The 17,734-nt window shown below is 40.1% G+C and overlaps 1 protein-coding gene across 3 annotated transcripts in view; it reads right to left on the bottom strand.

The window, feature by feature from the left end:
- Window positions 1-650: 650 nt before the first annotated feature.
- CEMIP2 (cell migration inducing hyaluronidase 2) overlaps window positions 651-17,734 on the bottom strand; it is a 61,099-nt gene continuing 44,015 nt past the window's right edge. For all 3 annotated transcript variants that reach the window (XM_061365327.1, XM_061365325.1, XM_061365326.1), the window contains exons 13-24: window positions 16,283-16,414; window positions 15,795-15,830; window positions 14,942-15,097; window positions 10,784-10,961; window positions 10,088-10,303; window positions 9,126-9,334; window positions 8,398-8,583; window positions 7,036-7,255; window positions 6,340-6,438; window positions 4,977-5,125; window positions 3,612-3,718; window positions 651-2,871 (exon numbers count right to left, since the gene is read on the bottom strand). In XM_061365327.1, coding sequence (XP_061221311.1) covers window positions 2,675-2,871; window positions 3,612-3,718; window positions 4,977-5,125; window positions 6,340-6,438; window positions 7,036-7,255; window positions 8,398-8,583; window positions 9,126-9,334; window positions 10,088-10,303; window positions 10,784-10,961; window positions 14,942-15,097; window positions 15,795-15,830; window positions 16,283-16,414 — 1,885 coding nt within the window. In that variant the 3' untranslated portion in view covers window positions 651-2,674. The remainder of the gene's footprint in view (window positions 2,872-3,611; window positions 3,719-4,976; window positions 5,126-6,339; window positions 6,439-7,035; window positions 7,256-8,397; window positions 8,584-9,125; window positions 9,335-10,087; window positions 10,304-10,783; window positions 10,962-14,941; window positions 15,098-15,794; window positions 15,831-16,282; window positions 16,415-17,734) is intronic.

Raw genomic sequence — 17,734 nt, 5'->3', positions numbered from 1 at the left:
TCAGCAGCTCAGACAGGCTTTAAGAGGACAGACTTTGGAGACAGGCCAGTAACTTTAGTCACCAGCCATGTGGTGTCTCTGCCTTAGCATGACCAATTTGTCTCCGACTGAAAAGTCGGATACAGTCCATAAAATTCAGAGGTCTGTTGGTGTTTGAAATTAAATCATTTACAGTAAGAGGTACTAGAGCACCTCCCGTATGAAGATAGGCTGAGAAAGTTGGGGCTGCTCAGCCTGGAGAAGAGAAGGCTGTGTGGAGACCTCATAGAAGCTTTCCAGTATCTGAAGGGGGTCTATTAAGGATGCTGGGGAGGGACTCTTCATTAGGAACTGTAGTGACAGGACAAGGGGTAATGGGTTAAAACTTAAACAGATATTAGGAAGAAATTCTTCCCTGCGAGGGTGGTGAGGCATTAGCACAAATTTCCCAGAAAAGCTGTGGCTTCCCTATCCCTGGCAGTGTTCAAAGTCAGGTTGGACAGAGCTTTGAACAACCTGGTCTAGTGGAAGGTGTCCCTGACCCTAGCAGGGGGTTGGAACTGGATGATCTGAAGTTCCTTTCCAACCCAAACCATTCTATGAGTCTGTAATTCACACAGCATACATTACAGAATTACCTGATGCAAGAACAAAAGAGATCCAAGATAGCATTGTCTTGTCAGATGTAAAAATTTATTTATGCTATTTATCAAGTGTTCAAATTTACACAAAAGACAACACTTCAGGTCCAACTGCCCACCAGTAAACCCTACCCCAGAATACCCTTGACACTTTCTAGTACAGTTTTTACAAGATGGCTTAGAACAGCAGAATCTCATAAATAATGGCAAACTTCACATGCCTGAAGGTCACTACCTCATCAGTATTTCTCTGCTGAACATGACCCACAGAACAGTGGAAGTCTTAAAACCATTTTAATCCCCAAACACTATCACTACTGCACTCAGAACATTTAAATCACATTGACCTGCATTAGTAACATTATAGCTAGTCTTTAAAGACTTACCACATTTCCCCTAACAAAACACCTTTTTTTTTATTTAAACATTATAAAAGACCTGTGCCTCAAAACAACTGCATAATCCACAATCATCCATTTGGCTTGGGTTTTACAATAAAAATTACATCAGCCATCTACTTGTTCATCTCTTATGTTGTGTTTCCCTCCCTTCTCATTGGCAGTTTACTTGTAGCACTGAGGTAGCATATTTCAATTGAACAGAATAATAGGTTTGCTACTGTGCCTCCTCTCCTTTAAAGCACACACACACACAAAGAGAAAAAAATCCCCACAGCTTTTCAATTTCTTTGGAGAAGACAGGTGTATTTCCAGCAGCCATTCCATTCTGAATTCAAAGCACAAAGCATCTCTGAATGGTACATACATTATACCAGCTAGAATGAATGAGAACATATACAAGCAGGAACTATGTCAGTTTTATTAGAACTATGGTTACATTTTAGCTCAATGGCACCTAGTGTCTCCTATTGTGAAATGCATCTTTACAGTCTCTGAAATATAATTTCAAAAATAGGACCCTTAAAAACGGCAGCTGTGCCTCAGTTTTCAGTGAAATGATTTTCATACTCTTTGTAGAAAGGGTCAAATAACTGCAAGAAAACCAAGGAAATGAAATGGACCCAATATAAAAAGTCAACAGGAACTAGCAACATGAGTATATTAAAAGAACTGAAGTTAAGGCAAAGCATATAACATGCCTGAATGAACTGAGAGCACTTCTCATTCACTTATAAGGTAAAGCCTTTGGAGGGATGGAGGTGAGGAAGGAAATATGACTGCAACAGTAGAAGCCTAGTTTCATAATAAATTGCCAACAACAGTATCTCAGCTTTGTCCTCCTGGCTAGAAGCTTTAAAAGTGTGAGCTGCAGTCAAGCTGCACCCAAGACTGCAGCCTTAACACCCGTACTGTTTAGTGAAGTGACTCTCACAGGCACCTGTATATTTAGAGGTGAACAGTAAAGAAAGTGGTAATTAACAACGGTAGTAATTTTCTGCTCTGTGCATCATGACGGTACACACAGCCATGTTAAACTTTGTTGCATGGTACATAATCCTCACTCAGCCCTGGGCTGGGTATTTGAATACCTACTCTTCATCTTTGACACAGCAAAGCAAAAACCTTACTGCAGTTAAACCCCTTCAGTTAGCTGCATGCAGGGGGGAAATGTTTTTAACACCTTGGAAAGCAGACTGAGAACGTAACTGAGCTGACTGCTAAATAAACCCTCAGGAAAATACCTAAGTAGCTAAGTGAAAATGTGTAAGTTACAATGACCAATTCAAGCTGTTTATGGAAACTTTAATGTTAATCTTTCAAGTAATCCAAGATGCACTCCGATTCCTGTTATTAAAAATTTAAGGCTTTTATAAACACCTTCTTACATACAAAAGGAGTATTAAACAGAAGAAACTTACAGTAAATACAAACATCTGAAAAATCTCTGAAACCTGTTTATACAAATACTAATAAATTCTTTAATATTTTGTACAACTAGAAGGTGCGCAGATCGGCATTCAAGCAGTCAATGCTGGCAAACATCTGTCAGACAGTAACGTGAATTCCTTGGATAGCAACATAGTTTAAAATGCCATAAATTAAAAAATAAGTTAGTTCACATTTTTCCCCCAGCTTTTATGTACATCTTAGTCTTTAATGAGATCGTGTAGCCTTCTTTAGAAGCTCGATGTCTTTCCGCCGACTTCTGATTGCTCTGGCACAGCCATACTCTTCCAGTTGTAAAGGGATATACTTTTCTATCTGAACGAGCCCATGCCCAGCAGGACCAGTAAACAGCTTAATCCAGGATGGCTTAAAGTTTCCTCTGAAGCCCAGAAAGGCCACGCTTCCTGTGACAAAACCAGCTCAGTGTTACTGAACCAGCCAAGCCCGAAGCACACCACATGCTCCTCTGAAATCCTCCCCCCCGCCATGCAGGATACTGATCCACTCTCGGTGTCAAGTACACCCCACAAGGCAAGATATTTTTCAGTATTCAGTATCAAATACTCTGAAATCTTAACCTGGAAACGTAGCTATCAGTAGTTACAAAACCTTTCTCAAGTCGAGACTTGTGCCAGGGCTCTGAATGGACAAGAGCTACCCCATGTGGCCTATAAAGTGATCATCCCTCAAATATACTGACAGCTTCCCATCTCAATCTTCAAATTTTGTTAGAACAGGAAATACTAGCCTAGCACAGGAGGTTGTTTATAAATAGATTCACTGGGTGAAGCACAAATACAGGCTTTGGGAAAAAAGCCTGGAGCTGTTTTTCTGTAATCCACAGGCACAAGGAACTGCTACTCACTTCGCTCCTTGCAACAGGCTTCACAGAATGCCCTTCAGGGCAATGGTAAATGTCTTCTGCCCCACCTGCTGAATGACTGCCCATTCTCTCCCTCCCCCAGCCCCTCCTCCACCCCCCCCAAACAAGGCTGAAATGCAGCAGCCCACACCAGTACAAACTGGCAGACACCCTTCTTCCCCAGCTGCATCCTTTTCACACACCCTTGGAGAAACCCACCACGCCAACACAAACACACAGACCGAGGCGGCGGTCGAAGAAAAGTATGAAATTTCCACCAACCGTTGCTCTGAAGATAAGGTGGTTTCGCTGTCCCCAGGGACATTAAGGCTTCTGATAAATTATGAGGAATTGCTACATCACCTCTTGTGCTCAGTAGAACAATAGACCTGCAACAGAGACAGCATAGAGACAGCACCTGTTATAAACACAAAGTTTCCTTAATATCTTGTTACATGCTTTTACAGCTAGTTGGCCTCAGTCTACTTGCTTAAGAGTACTCCTGAGATGTTATTTCATGACATGGAAATAGTCAACCCTCTCTGAAAGCAGTACCTAAAATATTTTTTTTTTAGATTGACTTTCAAATTTAACTTCAAAATCATTGGAAAGTGTTACTGAAATACAGCTCAATATTTTGTATAAAAAATTAAAGTTTAAATATTGATCCAAACTTAGATGCTGATTTTTCCAACATTAGCTTTTTGTTATTTCTTCAATGATAAGCAATTTCCCCCCCCAGACAGGGAGATAACAGCATGATTTTTAGTAATGTACTTCTTGTCAGTGTCCTTAAGTGACCTGATTAAACAAAGTTACTTGTTTTCAGCAAAGAAGTGTTATTAATGTTATTATATGATATTTAGTTAAAAAAAAAAAACTCTTCGAGATGAAAGACAGGGAACACTGGAAAACCGTAAGTATTCAAAATTTGAGTTATTTTTCTCAAATAAGACTAAATTGTCTGTTAAAACACTTGTGTGTTTCTTCTTTCCCCTCAACTTGGATGTGTTTTTCTCACTTTCAGTACTATTGCAGAGATGATGTTATTATTTAAATCACGGAATCATAGAATAGTTTGGGTTGAAATGGACCTTAAAGATCATCCACTTCCAGACCTCCTACAATGGGCGGGGACACCTTCCACTAGACCAGGTTGCTCAAAGCCCCATCCAACCTGGCCTTGAACACTACCAGGGATGGGGCAGCCCCAACCTCTGGGCAAGCAGTGCCAGTGTCTCACCACCCTCATAGTGAAGAACTTCCTAAAAGCTGATCTAGATCTACCCTCTGTCAGTTTAAAGCCATTCCCTGTTGTACTATCATTACACACCCTTGTAAGAAATCCCACCCCAGCTTTCTTGTAGGCACCCTTTAGCCACTGGAAGGCTGCTCTAAGGTCTCCCCTGAGCCTTCTCTTCTCCAGGCTGAACAAGCCCAACTCTCTCAGCCTATCTCCATAGGAAAGGTGCTCCAGCTCACTGACAATATTTGTGGCCTTCTCTAGACTCACTCAAGCAGGTCCAGTACTGCAGGTGGTATCCTACCCGAGTGAGGAGAAATAATCTCCCTCAACCTTGCTAGGTCACTAGACAGCAGAGCTACAGCTTACTGGAGGTACTGGAAATAAATGGTTATTACACATACCTTTGTGGAATTCCAGATTTTAAATAATCATTTACATGCTTAATGTCTACTCCAGAAAATAATTTGTTTCCCAACACTGTTCCAGTGCAGGAATCGACTATAATGATAAGTATACCATTATCCTTGAAGGAAAACATAGTGTCATTGACCTGAATGGGAGGAGAAAAAGAAAAAAGAAATGTTTCTTCCTTTCTTAAAGTTAATGAATCCAACGGCAATTCTAAGGCATTCAGTGTTAATCTTCATTTAATTTAGAGATTGTGGTATACTAATTTCCTTACAAGTATTTGCTTCTCCCTGGCATGTCTTCATTTTCCCCCCTGAGGGAAAACTCTCAGTAGGAATTCTGAAATTACACTGGAGTCTTCAGTCCCCAGCTTATATAGGGAGATCATACATTTCAGGTGACTTACTACCTGCCTCAGACATTGGTCCTGCTTTGGATATCTAAAATTCAGATACTGAACTAGCTGGACTTCTTGCCAATGGCACACTTAATCTGTCTCTGCAGCAGCCCAGTTCCAACCCAGCTTCTTCCTACACAGCACTCTTACTGCTTTGGATATGGTATATACACGTTCCTGTAGAAATTTGCAGCTGCTACAGTTATGCTGCCTACAGGCTATTTGTCTGTCTAAACTCAGGGGTTTTACTATTTCTACCAAGCTAATGCACTGACACTGCAAAATGAAAGCCACATACAGACTGAGCTTTGTGGTGCAAAGATGTCTGTAAATGTTATTGTGGAATCACATGCAAGCCTCCTGCATCTGAATAGAAGAGACGAAACTCTTCTTTTTATAAAACTACTTTCTATAGGCTTATCAGGACTGCATCACAATAAATACAGAAATATCCATGGATTCTATAGTAACTGCCATTTTGACGGAGTTTTAGCAAAGCTTAATTGCTTGAATGATTCATCCCATTAACTCACCAATCTGTTAGCACATGGATTTAACCAACAGGTTGTTTAGATCTTTGCTTGTGTTTTGTGTTTCTAGGGGTTTGTTTGTTTGCTTGTCTTTTTTGTCTTTTTTTTTCTTTTTTTGTATGCATGTTTTGTTTGGGGTTTTCCCCCAAAGCAGCCATCAATAGACGTATATGCATCCAGACTGCAACATGAATCTGACGATTTTAAACTCTCCCTTACTGCTATTATTTTCTCTCTGGCAGTAAAAGATTCAAATACAAACAGGAATTAGAGCCTAATTTTCTGAGGCTTTGACTGTCTGGATTTTAAACTATGAACCAACACTTTTCATTGAAGTGAAGAAAAGCGACATCAGCATTATGCAGAGCTGTACAACTGTTGTAATAGAAACTGCTAAAAAGAAAGATCAAAACCATAACAAATACTTACAGAAATAAATGCCTGCTGACCTCTGCTTAACTCTTTTCTACCAGATGAATTAATCTGCACAAGGAGGTAGTTTTTGTGAGGGTCACTGGTGAACACCATCTGGATATCAAATGAAACATGTTAAGTACACATATCCGTCTGCCTTCAACACTTTACCATGCCAGACAATTCACAACAGACTGCCCACTGCTACAAAGCAAATGCATCAATTTGCCAGTGGTATTATTTATAGAAATAGCAATGCTAACAAGTATCATGATGCATAGTGTAACCTACTTTATTCCTTACTTTCAAAATTTTTCTCAGCTAAAACAGAAAATGCAATTTCAAGTTCATGATAATAAGCAAAGATCTGAAAAAGAAGAGAGCAGGTTGCCCAATACCATATACATCTTTGCAGCAAAGCTAACCTACATGGCACACAGACAATGCTGTAGTACAAGATACCTACCTACGTTCCTTCCCTGTAGGACTCAGAGTAAGAACTGAAGCAGCACTTTTCAAGAAACAAAAAATGAAATCTTTGTGCTACAAGAAACTCCCTGCCTTTGCAGCATACAGGAGATAAACAACATGACCATCGCAAACTGGTAGCTGCAGTGTTCTGTGCCAAAACACTGAATTTCTTAGAACGATCAGACAGCAACACCAACTACAATAAGTAAAAACACAAAGTTTTCACTTGTTTTATTTTACCTGAGTTGTGCCGCATTTCATACATGGTACAGTAGTTTTTACTGGCATCTGTGTTATGACAGTTGGTCGTTGGTAGTACTTTGGGTAAGCTTTTGCCATGCAGTTACTGATTCCTTTTGCTGAATCTTTGGTCACAATCTTGATCCTTTCACATCCCTGAGATGAGCAATAACTGTGACCATCCCTATTATATTTGGCTTGAAGAAATAAAAACAGTAATCTACACAAAAGGGGGAAAAAAGATTCTAGGTCAATTACTGAAAGAACACATTTATGTTAAACCTAACAGCTATATTTCATTATTTTCAGAAGAAGAGAAATGACAGTATTCACTTCTTCACTTTTGTAGAAGACACTTAAAGCTATTTACAGTTTATTAGAGTTCGGAAGTCTCTACTGATATATCTGAAATTCCTAACAATTAAAGGAGACATCATTATGAATGCATATTCTCTGAAAACAACAGCCATTCCTCAAACCAGTGGCTTGCAGGAAACAAAAACCAAATTGCTGAGCATACATGTTTTCTTTGATCACAGATCTCTGCAGATAGCCAGCAGTAACTTTTTGGATATTCAGCTTCACCCACCAGCACTGAACAATGCACCTGTACTGCTGCAAATGCCTCGAAATGCAGCTGGGGGCAGTGGCCATTAATGTTCACAGTACATGGAGACTGGTAATTCTTTTGTTACATATTTGACTTACCACTGTAGCTCTTAGAGAAAAGGAAACAAACGTCTTTTCAAAAGCTACATTCACCTGCACATTTACTACAAAGTAACAGATAAAGGATCAAAATAAATAAATTATGAATGAGAAAAGAACATTCGCTAAACACGCAAGTGACGTACGTAGGACTTATTTAAGATACAGTCAGCTTTGAGTAAAACATCTCAGAAGGGGCCTCTTTCATGAGTATTTTTCAGAAAGTAGGACTTTTAAGCACTTTTGAGAAAGCTGTAAATGGATTAGGATTTTCAGAGATACATCCTTAAAATGTTCTTGGAACAGAAAACTTCTTGGAAATTTCTAGAATTTTCAGGTTAACAAGAAGGCACAATTTTTCCTTAGAGATTTTTAAGTTCCTTCCTGAAAGACGCTCCTCTGCAGCATGCCAGATACACTTTTTCCCCAGGAATGGGGTAGGAGTATCTGTGGCAACTATGGTACTCTTGGAAAAAATGACAACCACTGTAATTTGGAGATTCAAAGTCACATATTCTTTCAAATAAGCTTTGGGTTCGTTCACAATAGCTTTACTCTTATGAGGTATCTCAATCAGTTGTTTTTAACACTATCAAACTGGTCATTTTAAGGTTAAAGAACATCTTCCAACACTATCAAGTTACAAGGAGTTACCCAGTACTGCTGTCGAAGTAAAACTTCTTGTCTGATCGATTCTTTTCGAGCTCCACCATTGAAGATACAGGCATGTAGCGCTCTACCTTGCTTGACAGAGCAGATGACCGCCTTTGGAAGGTTTCTAATACTATAACAAAATCTGTATTTGGTTGATAACAAAGACCAACACGAATCCAGTCATTCCTAAAACAAACAAACAAAAAAACCAACCAAAAAAACCCTATGATTTAACCTTAGGAACAGTTCAGAAGACATGACACAGCAAACAAATCACTCAAAATACAAGTAACAGGAGCAGAAAAAGCTCCTAAATGCTCAACCAGAAGATCTTTCTTGCCTTTCTATACAGTTTGATTAAAGGTTACAGTAATTTTGATACTCTCAGAATATACTTCATTTTATACTTTAGACATCTAGTAAGTTTTTCTGACAACAAAATCAGGTATGCTAAACTACTGAACTCCAATCCTGCTCAACTTCACTATTTGCATGCTTTCTTCTCCAAAGGATTTTTCTAAAAGACACTGTCCCGGATAAAATTTAACTTTAGGTGCAGGTCTACTGTTTCATCCTTGCTTTTCATACTCTAGCATTTGTAATCACAAAAAACCCCAACCTAAGATCCAGTCTTACTGATGGTGGCAAACTCTCACACATGCTAATTCTGCAGAACATTACTTCAGTACTGCCTTATGGACCAATGACATTAAAGAACATAAACATACTTGTTGAAGTTAATGAGATAAAGATAGGTGACATTCGGAGCTTTTCCATTCCAATGTATTGTGTAGCCCTTTTGGAGCATCACTACTGGCTGGTACTGTTGAAAGACAGCTCTCTGATTGATACCTCGGAGAACCATGGGGTTGGATGGGTACTCATCTCGTACAATAGTCATGGACAGATTCTGTCCATTCCATGTTTGGACATAAACCTATATGGTATTAAGAAGGATGAAAGAAAAGAGGAAAGATTAGGACACTGTGCAAAAAGAAATAGTGAGTAATAATCAGTAATTATCCAAAAAGTTACAATCTGATGTTCTGAGTCATGCAATACAAAAATGTCCTGAAGAAAAGCCCTATTAAAAAAAAAAAAAAAAAAAAAAACTACTGTAGATTTTGCCCATTTTGCAGACAAAAAACAGAGGGAGGGAGAGAGGGAGCAAAAAAAAAAACAACACCAAAAAAATAGAATCAGCTATGGTACTTGGCCAAAGTTGTACAGAACAGGAACCAGAACGTGAATCAGATCTGCATGAGATTTGTATTCATAGGTGGTACTTAACATCTCCATTGAAGAAAAAAACAAAAACAACCCCATAATAAAAAAGCACCCCTTAAGACCCCACTCTGTGAAAATAAGACAGACAGCTCCAGTGGAAGAAAACACCTCCAATGAAAAAATGTTCTTGTGGATAGGGCCACAATATAGAACTGCTGGCATTGCATACACGTTTGATTTTACCTTGCAGCATTTAATACTGTAGTCCCAGTTTGCGTGCTGAAGGGAACATGATGTACGCAACTGGCTGAAAAGTGTAATGTTCATAAAAGTATTTTTAAAACTTTGAAGAATTTTTAAATTTAAAGATAGCTGATTTTGCAGTTCCTAAGACTTCTCCTGCCCCTCACAAGTTGTTTGTATTGCAGATTTGCCCCAAACAGAAAGGTACAGGAGTACTAGCCTGTGCATAGGTCCCACTGCAAACCACTCCACTCCATTCTGTAATATTAATGCATTCGGGGTGTTGAATCAAGTAGTTATCCATTCTGCCCACATAGGTATTCTTGTAGTCAGTCACTGAACCATCCAGATCATGGAATATTGAGTTCTTGTCACCATCCAGATCTCCTTCTTCAAACCAGGGACCAGGTTTTCCAAAGAAGGCTTTCAAAGAAACCTGGCAACAACAATTAAAATATTTATTTTTCTCCCCAGGCAAAGCACAGACTAACACACTTGAACACCTGTAGAATCACAGGAATTTAACAAAGTTGATTAAAAACCTTACGGAAAGGACAGAAAAACAGATACTTTGATTTTTAGTAACAGGCCCTGGCCAGGTCTTACTTCTGAAGTGTTAATGTTTGCAACTGAAAATTCTATTATTAAGGATATACCATACCTTACAAAATCTCCTTTCATCTTTACCATTAGCCATGAAAGAGATTATTATTGCAACATACCCTACATCTCGGTTGGAATTACTTTTTTGTTCCAGAGACAAAGGATACACCCTGGTGACTTCCAACCAATAAGGAAACTCTCTAGCAGGGATGTATGGAAAAGATGACCTAGGGGTGGCCCTTGGATATTTATTTTAAATACAGCAAGAAGAAAGCCATTTACAAGAATAAAATAAAACTTGCAATAAACTTACATTTGGACCAAACTTCACAAGAGAAATGTTGTTTTTTGGTGTCATCTGCCATGGATTTTTCATTAAGAATCCAACTGCACTGGTAAATCTGTCTGGAGTTGGCACAAAGTTTTTGAATGTGCACTTGGTAAGGTGAATAGGTCCATCATAAATTTGAAATCCTCTGATTGGAAATGTCCTGTTAATGCAAGTAAATATTTATACCATCTTGTAACAAAACCCATGATAAGCCGGAATCTGCGCTGTAAGTACATTTCCTCTCAGAGGAATCAAGAGAGCAACATTCAGAGAATGACTTGGAGGTTAGATCTTAGTAAAGGAAAACTTTTTCTGTGCTTATCTAACACATCAAGCCCCCCACACACACTCTCTGGTATTTCCTGTTAGAAGTGCTATCACTGTCACTTTGCAAATGTGCCCCTTCCCCAGTACTGGAAATACAGCAGGAGAATAATACCACCTGGTCTTTGACTAATCGTGGCAACTGGGAGTAGTGCCTGCAGACTGGAGGAAAGCAAACATGACTTTTAAGTTGAAGAAGGAACACCCAAGGAACTGAAGGCTGGTGAGCTTCAGCTTGATCCCCAGGATGGTGATGGAGAGCCAATCCTGAAAACCATTTCAAGGAAAAGAAGGACAAGAAGTCATCAGGAATGGTTGAGAGCCAGTCCCTTGGGAAACAGTATTGAAGGACAAAGGGGTGCAGGAAGGCTGGACACTCCTCAAGGTGTCACCAAAAGTCAGGAGAATAAAACTCCTTAATAACAATGTAGCATTAAGAAGCAAGCATTACTTATTATGGTGGTGGATGCACAGGGGATAGCTCCTAACATGCATGCCAGTTCTTACAGGTTTCTTGCTTATAAGCATCTGTCTCATACATATATTCCCAGAAATCTTATACATATTATAATTTCTTAACAGAATTAATTAACATGGGTTACTACTCACTAGAATATGCGCAGTTTATTTTAAGTAAGGGTCCCAAGGGTCTTTGGGACCCCTGGTGATCGTATCTTTGTTGACCTTTGGTTGAACTTTTCTCATCTTCCTTTTATGGCCTTAGGTTGGCCTCTCTTCTGACTTTGTGAAGAATGGTTCCCAGTTCATTGAGCTGGAGAGGCACTTTGTGAACAACAGTACCTAGTTCAGGGAACCAGATAGGTAAAGAATGTTCTTTACCAATTGTCTTGTTCCTCCTTGACATACGTATGGTATTGTTTAGTTAAAGTTCAACTTGGGTTTGTTTCAGCTAACAATCAGTAAAGCAAGTCCTCTCCTATCAAAGGCACAGGAGCAGGCAGTCCCCATGTGCCAAAAGTCAAACCAGAGGAGATCAGCCTGGTTGAACAGATATTGCTAGAACTCAGGAAAAAAAAAAAAGAGAATCTATCACCAGTGGAAAAAGGGACTGTCACCCTATGAGGAGTATAAGGATGCTGCTAGGTTATGCAGGGAGAAAATTAGAAAGGTGAAGGAACAGCTGGAACTTAATCTGCCTGCTACTGTAAAAGATAATAAAACATATTTTTACAAATAAATTAGCAATAAAAAGGTGGGCCAAGGAGAACCTTCATCATCTACTGGATACTGGGGAAAACCTAGTGACTGAGGATGAGGAAAAGGCTGAGGTACTTAATGCCACATTTGCCTCTGTTTTTAATAGCCAGACCAGCCCCTCTCAGGGAACTCAGTTCCCTGAGCTAGATGACAGAGATGAGGAGCTGACTGAAGGCCCCATAAATCAGGAGGAAATGGTTAGAGACCTCCTGCTCTACTTAATCATATACAAGCCTATGAGGCCAGATGGGTTACACCTAAGAGTGCTGAATAAGCTGACAGAGGAGATCAATGATCTGGATGAGGGGATTGAGTACACCCTCAGTAAATTCATGGACAACATCAAGTTGGGTGGGAGTGTGATCTGCTGGAGGGTAGGAAGGCTCTGCAGAGGGATCCGGACAGGCTGATTGATGGGCTGTAGCCAATCGTATGATGTTCAACAAGGCAAAGTATCCTACATTTGGGTCACAACAACCCCAAGCAACACTACAGGCCTGGGGAAGAATGGCTGGAAAACTGCTTAGTGGAAAAGGACCTGGGGGTGCTGACTGATGCCTGAACACAAGCCAGCTTGTGCCCAGGAGGCCAAGAAAGCCAACAGCATCCTGGCCTGTATCAGAAACAGTGTGGCCTGTAGGTAATGGCCTCAAAGCTGCACCAGGGGAGGCTTAGATTGGATATTAGGGAAAATTTCTTCACCGAAAGGGTGATCAGGTACTGGAACAGGCTACCCAGAGAAGTGGTGGAGTCACCATGCCTGAAGGTATTCAAAAAACCATGTGGACGATGGCCTTAGTGACACAGTTTAGTGGTGGACTTTGCAGTCCTGGGGTAACAGTTGGACTTGATGCTCTTAAAAGTCTTTTCCAACTTAGTTGATCCTACGATTCTGTGGTAACGATCGGCATGGATTCATCAAGAAGCAGTCCTGCTGGACCAACTTGATAAAACTTCTGTGATGAAATGACTGTCCTGGTAGCTGAGCGGACAGCAGTGGACACAGTCTACCTAAACTTCAGCAAGGCTTCTGACACTGTGTCTCTCAAGATTCTCATGAAGTATGGCACGGATGACAGAACAGTAGGGTGGACTGAAAACTAGATGAATAGCTGGGTGCAAAGGGTGGTGGCATGAAATCTAGCTGAAGGTATCTAGTGGTGCATCCCTGGGGCCACTATCTAATCTTGTTCAACATCTTCATTAATGATCCAGATGACAGTGCTGAGCATAGCAAGACTGCAGAGGGCAAAAATCTGCAAGAAGCAGATAATACACCAGAGGGTTGTGCTGCCATCGAGGCAGAACTCAACAGGCTGCAGAAATGGGCAAATGGGAACCTCATGAACTTCAACATGGGTAAGTGTAAAGCCCTGCATTTAGGAAGGAACAACCCTACACATCAGTAAAAAGGAGTTACAGATCCTGGTGGAAATCAAGCTGAGCATAGGCAAACAGAAGTGCCCTTGCTTCAAAGAGGTAAAAGGCATCCAGGGCTGCACCGGGAGATGTGTCATCAACAGACTGAGGGAAGTGATCCTTCCCATCTTCTCAGCATTGGTGAAGCCACACCTAAAGTGCTTGCCCCCAGTATGAGACAGATATGGAGCTGCTGGAGAGAATCCAAAGTGCCACAAAGATAATTAAGTGGCTGGAGCATCTCCCACTAGAGGAAACATTGTGAGACCTCAGACTATTAAGCCTGGAGCACAGAAGGCTCAAATGGAAATCTCATCAATGTATAAGAATCTCTGAAGGGAGGGTGCAAAGAAGTTGCAGCCAGACTCTTTCCAGTGGTACCCAGTGACAGGACCACAGGCAATGGGCACAAGCTGAGAAACAGGAGATTCTTCCTGAACATAAGGAAACACTTTTTCCACTGTAAGGATGACTGGGCACTGGCACAGGTTACACAGAGAGGTTGTGCAACCTCCATCCTTGCAGATGTTCTGAAGCTACTTGAGCATGGTCCTGGACAACCACCTTTAGGTGGTCCTTCTTGAGCAGGGCAGATGGACAAGATGACTTCCAAGAGGTCCCTTTCAACCTCCACTGTTCTGTGATTCTTCTCAATTATACCTCATTTACCACCATCACATTAACAAATTCTTGCTAAATGGCTAAGCAGCAAAAAAACAGGGTGGACTATACCTACCTTATCTTTCTTGCCTATTTCATGTCAGGGGCAGGATCTGGCACTATGCTAAATGAGTCCCACAGCAAGCCAGAAAGAAAAGGATCATGATCACAGACTGGGATTTGTCACAGAAAGAATATAGCCTCTAGTCCTGAACTGACCCTTGATACCCTGTTACCTGAAAGCTTTTTCCTTCTTTCTTCCAGGCCCAAACGTTGGTTAAAACTAAGGTTTCAAGAAAGTAGAACAACTTTAGCCAAGGAAAACTGACCTGTAGTAGAATCAGATGAAAACTGACTCATCAAAAAGGTGAGAGTGATACTGCTGTACACAAAGCGTTAAAAATGGGTGACACCTTCAACAGAGCCTTAGTCTCCCACAGCTCAAGCAAAAAGGGTGTTTATATCTGATAACAGAGAAAGTTTCTTGTACCATTTCTACCTCACCCATAACATACTTACCGATTTCTAGGCAGAGTGCGTGCCTTGTTGTCTATCCCACCAGTTCCCGCATATTTATTTTGGCCGCCTGAAAACCCATAATTCTTGCTCTCACCAATGAACAGCGACTCAGATACCTCCTGACTGGCACCTTCATCATTTGGGAAGCTCCCATCACTGTCAAAGCAACATCAGAGATTAGCTCTCAGCCTCCCCAGTAGATGAACACACAAAGGCATAGTCCTACTTCTGTAACAGTCCTGCTAAAGCAGAGCAGTCTAGACTTCATTTACAATAGAGAAAAATAAATTTAATTATTACCAGTATCACGGGCTAACTGTTTGAAATGCCAGCAGACAGCTGAGCAATAAATTTTTTATCTCCCTCTGTAGTGTGGCATTCTTTAACAGCCTACTTTTGCAGTCCTAGAACCAGCCGGCCATAACCTAAATGGCAGCAATTTTGGCCTATTCCTTAATTTACCTGATTTTGTTTTATTAGAAAGAGATTCTGCCCCCTTCAAAATGCTCATCTTCTTTCTTTTCCAATACTCACTTTCAATTGTTCAGGAGGAAAAAACAAAATGCCTAAGGAATCATACAATACCAAAAATATGTGGATAAATGTATCCCTTCTGGCAAAAAGGAAGGAAATCGTGGTGTAAACCAAGCACAGGTTGAAGTGAAGTGCAGGCTTTGGCAGCCGTGTCAGCTTACAGCCTTTATAACATCAGCTGCACTACTCGAAATAGAACTAGGCCCAAAAATAAAACTATGACTTTATTTAAGTAAACCTATTAATTTTAATAGATGGATGTATATTTTCTAAGATTCTAGACAAGAAAAACCAGAAGTGATTAACATAAAGTACTTACCTAGCAAATGTCAAACCTATTCCATTGTCTGCAAACCTAAAAGAAAGTTCAAAGCTTCAGTCATATTTTCTGGATTATCCTACAATAAGCTACTATAAAAGTACATCCTGCCATGCACAGAAAAAAGCCTTTATTTTTCTATTAATGGAATTTAGAACCAGCACACACTTAATGCATATAAAAATTTTGCTGCTAAAAAAACCCCTATTTTACCATAGATACCTCAGTATAAACTTACTGTCTCAACCAACTTTTAGAATTCTTTTTATTACATGGTTTCTTTTTGCCTTTTAAGGCAGGCTCTCATCTAATCACATATAAACTTGTTTCGTTTAAAGTAGTGGAATGGTGTGAAAGCTGTTCAAGATACTGAGACGTTCTTAGAGGTAAGCATTAGTCTTTTCTTACAACCCTGTTGTAATACATTTTCATGAACAAAGCTTCAGGGGAAGCTTCTTAACAACAGCTATTTGCTTCTGGATACCTACCCAGAGTTTTGAATGAGGATATCCCCCCCCCTGACCCACGCCCCATGATCATTGTTTTTGAAAGAGATTAATCTGTCAATCAGGGCAGCAACTCGGGGCTTTTCAGGGTCTGCATCTTGATGAGGTCGAAACCTGGAACAGATAAAAAAAAAAAAACAACTCAACATAAGAATACTGTTTGCTTTACACATGTGATACATGTTGGACTGAGAAAGCCTGAAAGATAAAGACTCATGCTCATCTGATGGGCAAAATCCACTCTGCTTCATGGTTGCAATTACATAAGCCAAAAACCAGGCGCATCTCAATCTCTCTATTTCAGGGAAAGTTTTTTTGGGGTAAAAAGAAGCAGGAACATAAAACTTCTCTTCTTCAGTAACTCTCACAGACTTTTGCTCAATCTCCCCGAGTTCCTTTAGCTGCATCTCACCTGCTTTTATCCCCTTGCTTTTCATTTTTGCTCTCTCCAAAGTACTCTCCCCCAACTTGTACTGCAGCATTAATGTGAATGTTTGACGGAGGGAATTAAAGCTCCTTGGAAGGATACATAGGCCTGACATGCACTATACAAAAAAAGGCTGGCAGCTTGTCTAAATGCTCTTTCAAACTCTTCTGATGTCAAGGAGTGCTTCTTCTTTGAGCACACTCAAGATACTTTTCTATTCCAACCCAGACACTCCACATTGCTATCAAGATGGTCTTATACAGAAAGTTATGGCTGGAATCTATTTTAGACAACAGGAAGAAACAACCTGATTAAAGGCTGGTGGAAGCTTTCACTTGACTATTCCTAACAAAACTATTCCCAAACAAAAAGTAATCAATTAAGAAAAATATTACAAAAATCCATTTTGAGGCAGATGAAGAAATATATGTGACCTTTATCCCAATCACTTTGTACTCCAGTTTCACTCTGCCCTGCCTCCCCCCAAGGGAGGAAGGGAAGAATGGCTAATTTTTATTTTTCCTTTTGTTGACAGTCTTGGGCTCCTCAATTAATGTTTAAATCCCTCTAGTTTGGGTCCATGTACAACAATTAGTGGCCTCATGTACTTAGAGAGTGCCTTATTACTTCTTTGGCTGCTGCAAAACATGAAACCCATCTCTCATGCACTGAGTTTCTCTTATCCTCTTCTGATGCCCTGTCAACCCATTACAGGTTCTCACAGCTCATTTTGCTCCTCATACGTTCCTCTTGTCTAATTGTTTTGAATGACGTAATCTGTGAGGATTATATAAGTTTTCCATTAAAATATCAAACTAGTGACTTCTTGTCCAAATCATGAACCAAATATTGCCAAAACTGGGAACTATTCTCTCTCCACCTGCAACTATCATTTAACTAGCCTCATCCTAAAAACAGGTCAATCAGAACTAAGGATACTCATATGAACTATATTGTCGGCCTTCATGCTTAGTTGTTATAATAAAATGTTCACAGATACAGTTGTT

The sequence above is a fragment of the Neopsephotus bourkii genome, unplaced genomic scaffold, assembly GCF_033783945.1.
Source record: "Neopsephotus bourkii isolate Nb327-2 ecotype Australia unplaced genomic scaffold, CSIRO-AGI_Nbou_v1 NB_1281, whole genome shotgun sequence".
NCBI lineage: Eukaryota > Metazoa > Chordata > Aves > Psittaciformes > Psittacidae > Neopsephotus > Neopsephotus bourkii.
The sequence above is the reverse complement of the archived record's forward strand: the minus strand, read 5'-3'. Positions and strand labels throughout refer to the sequence as shown.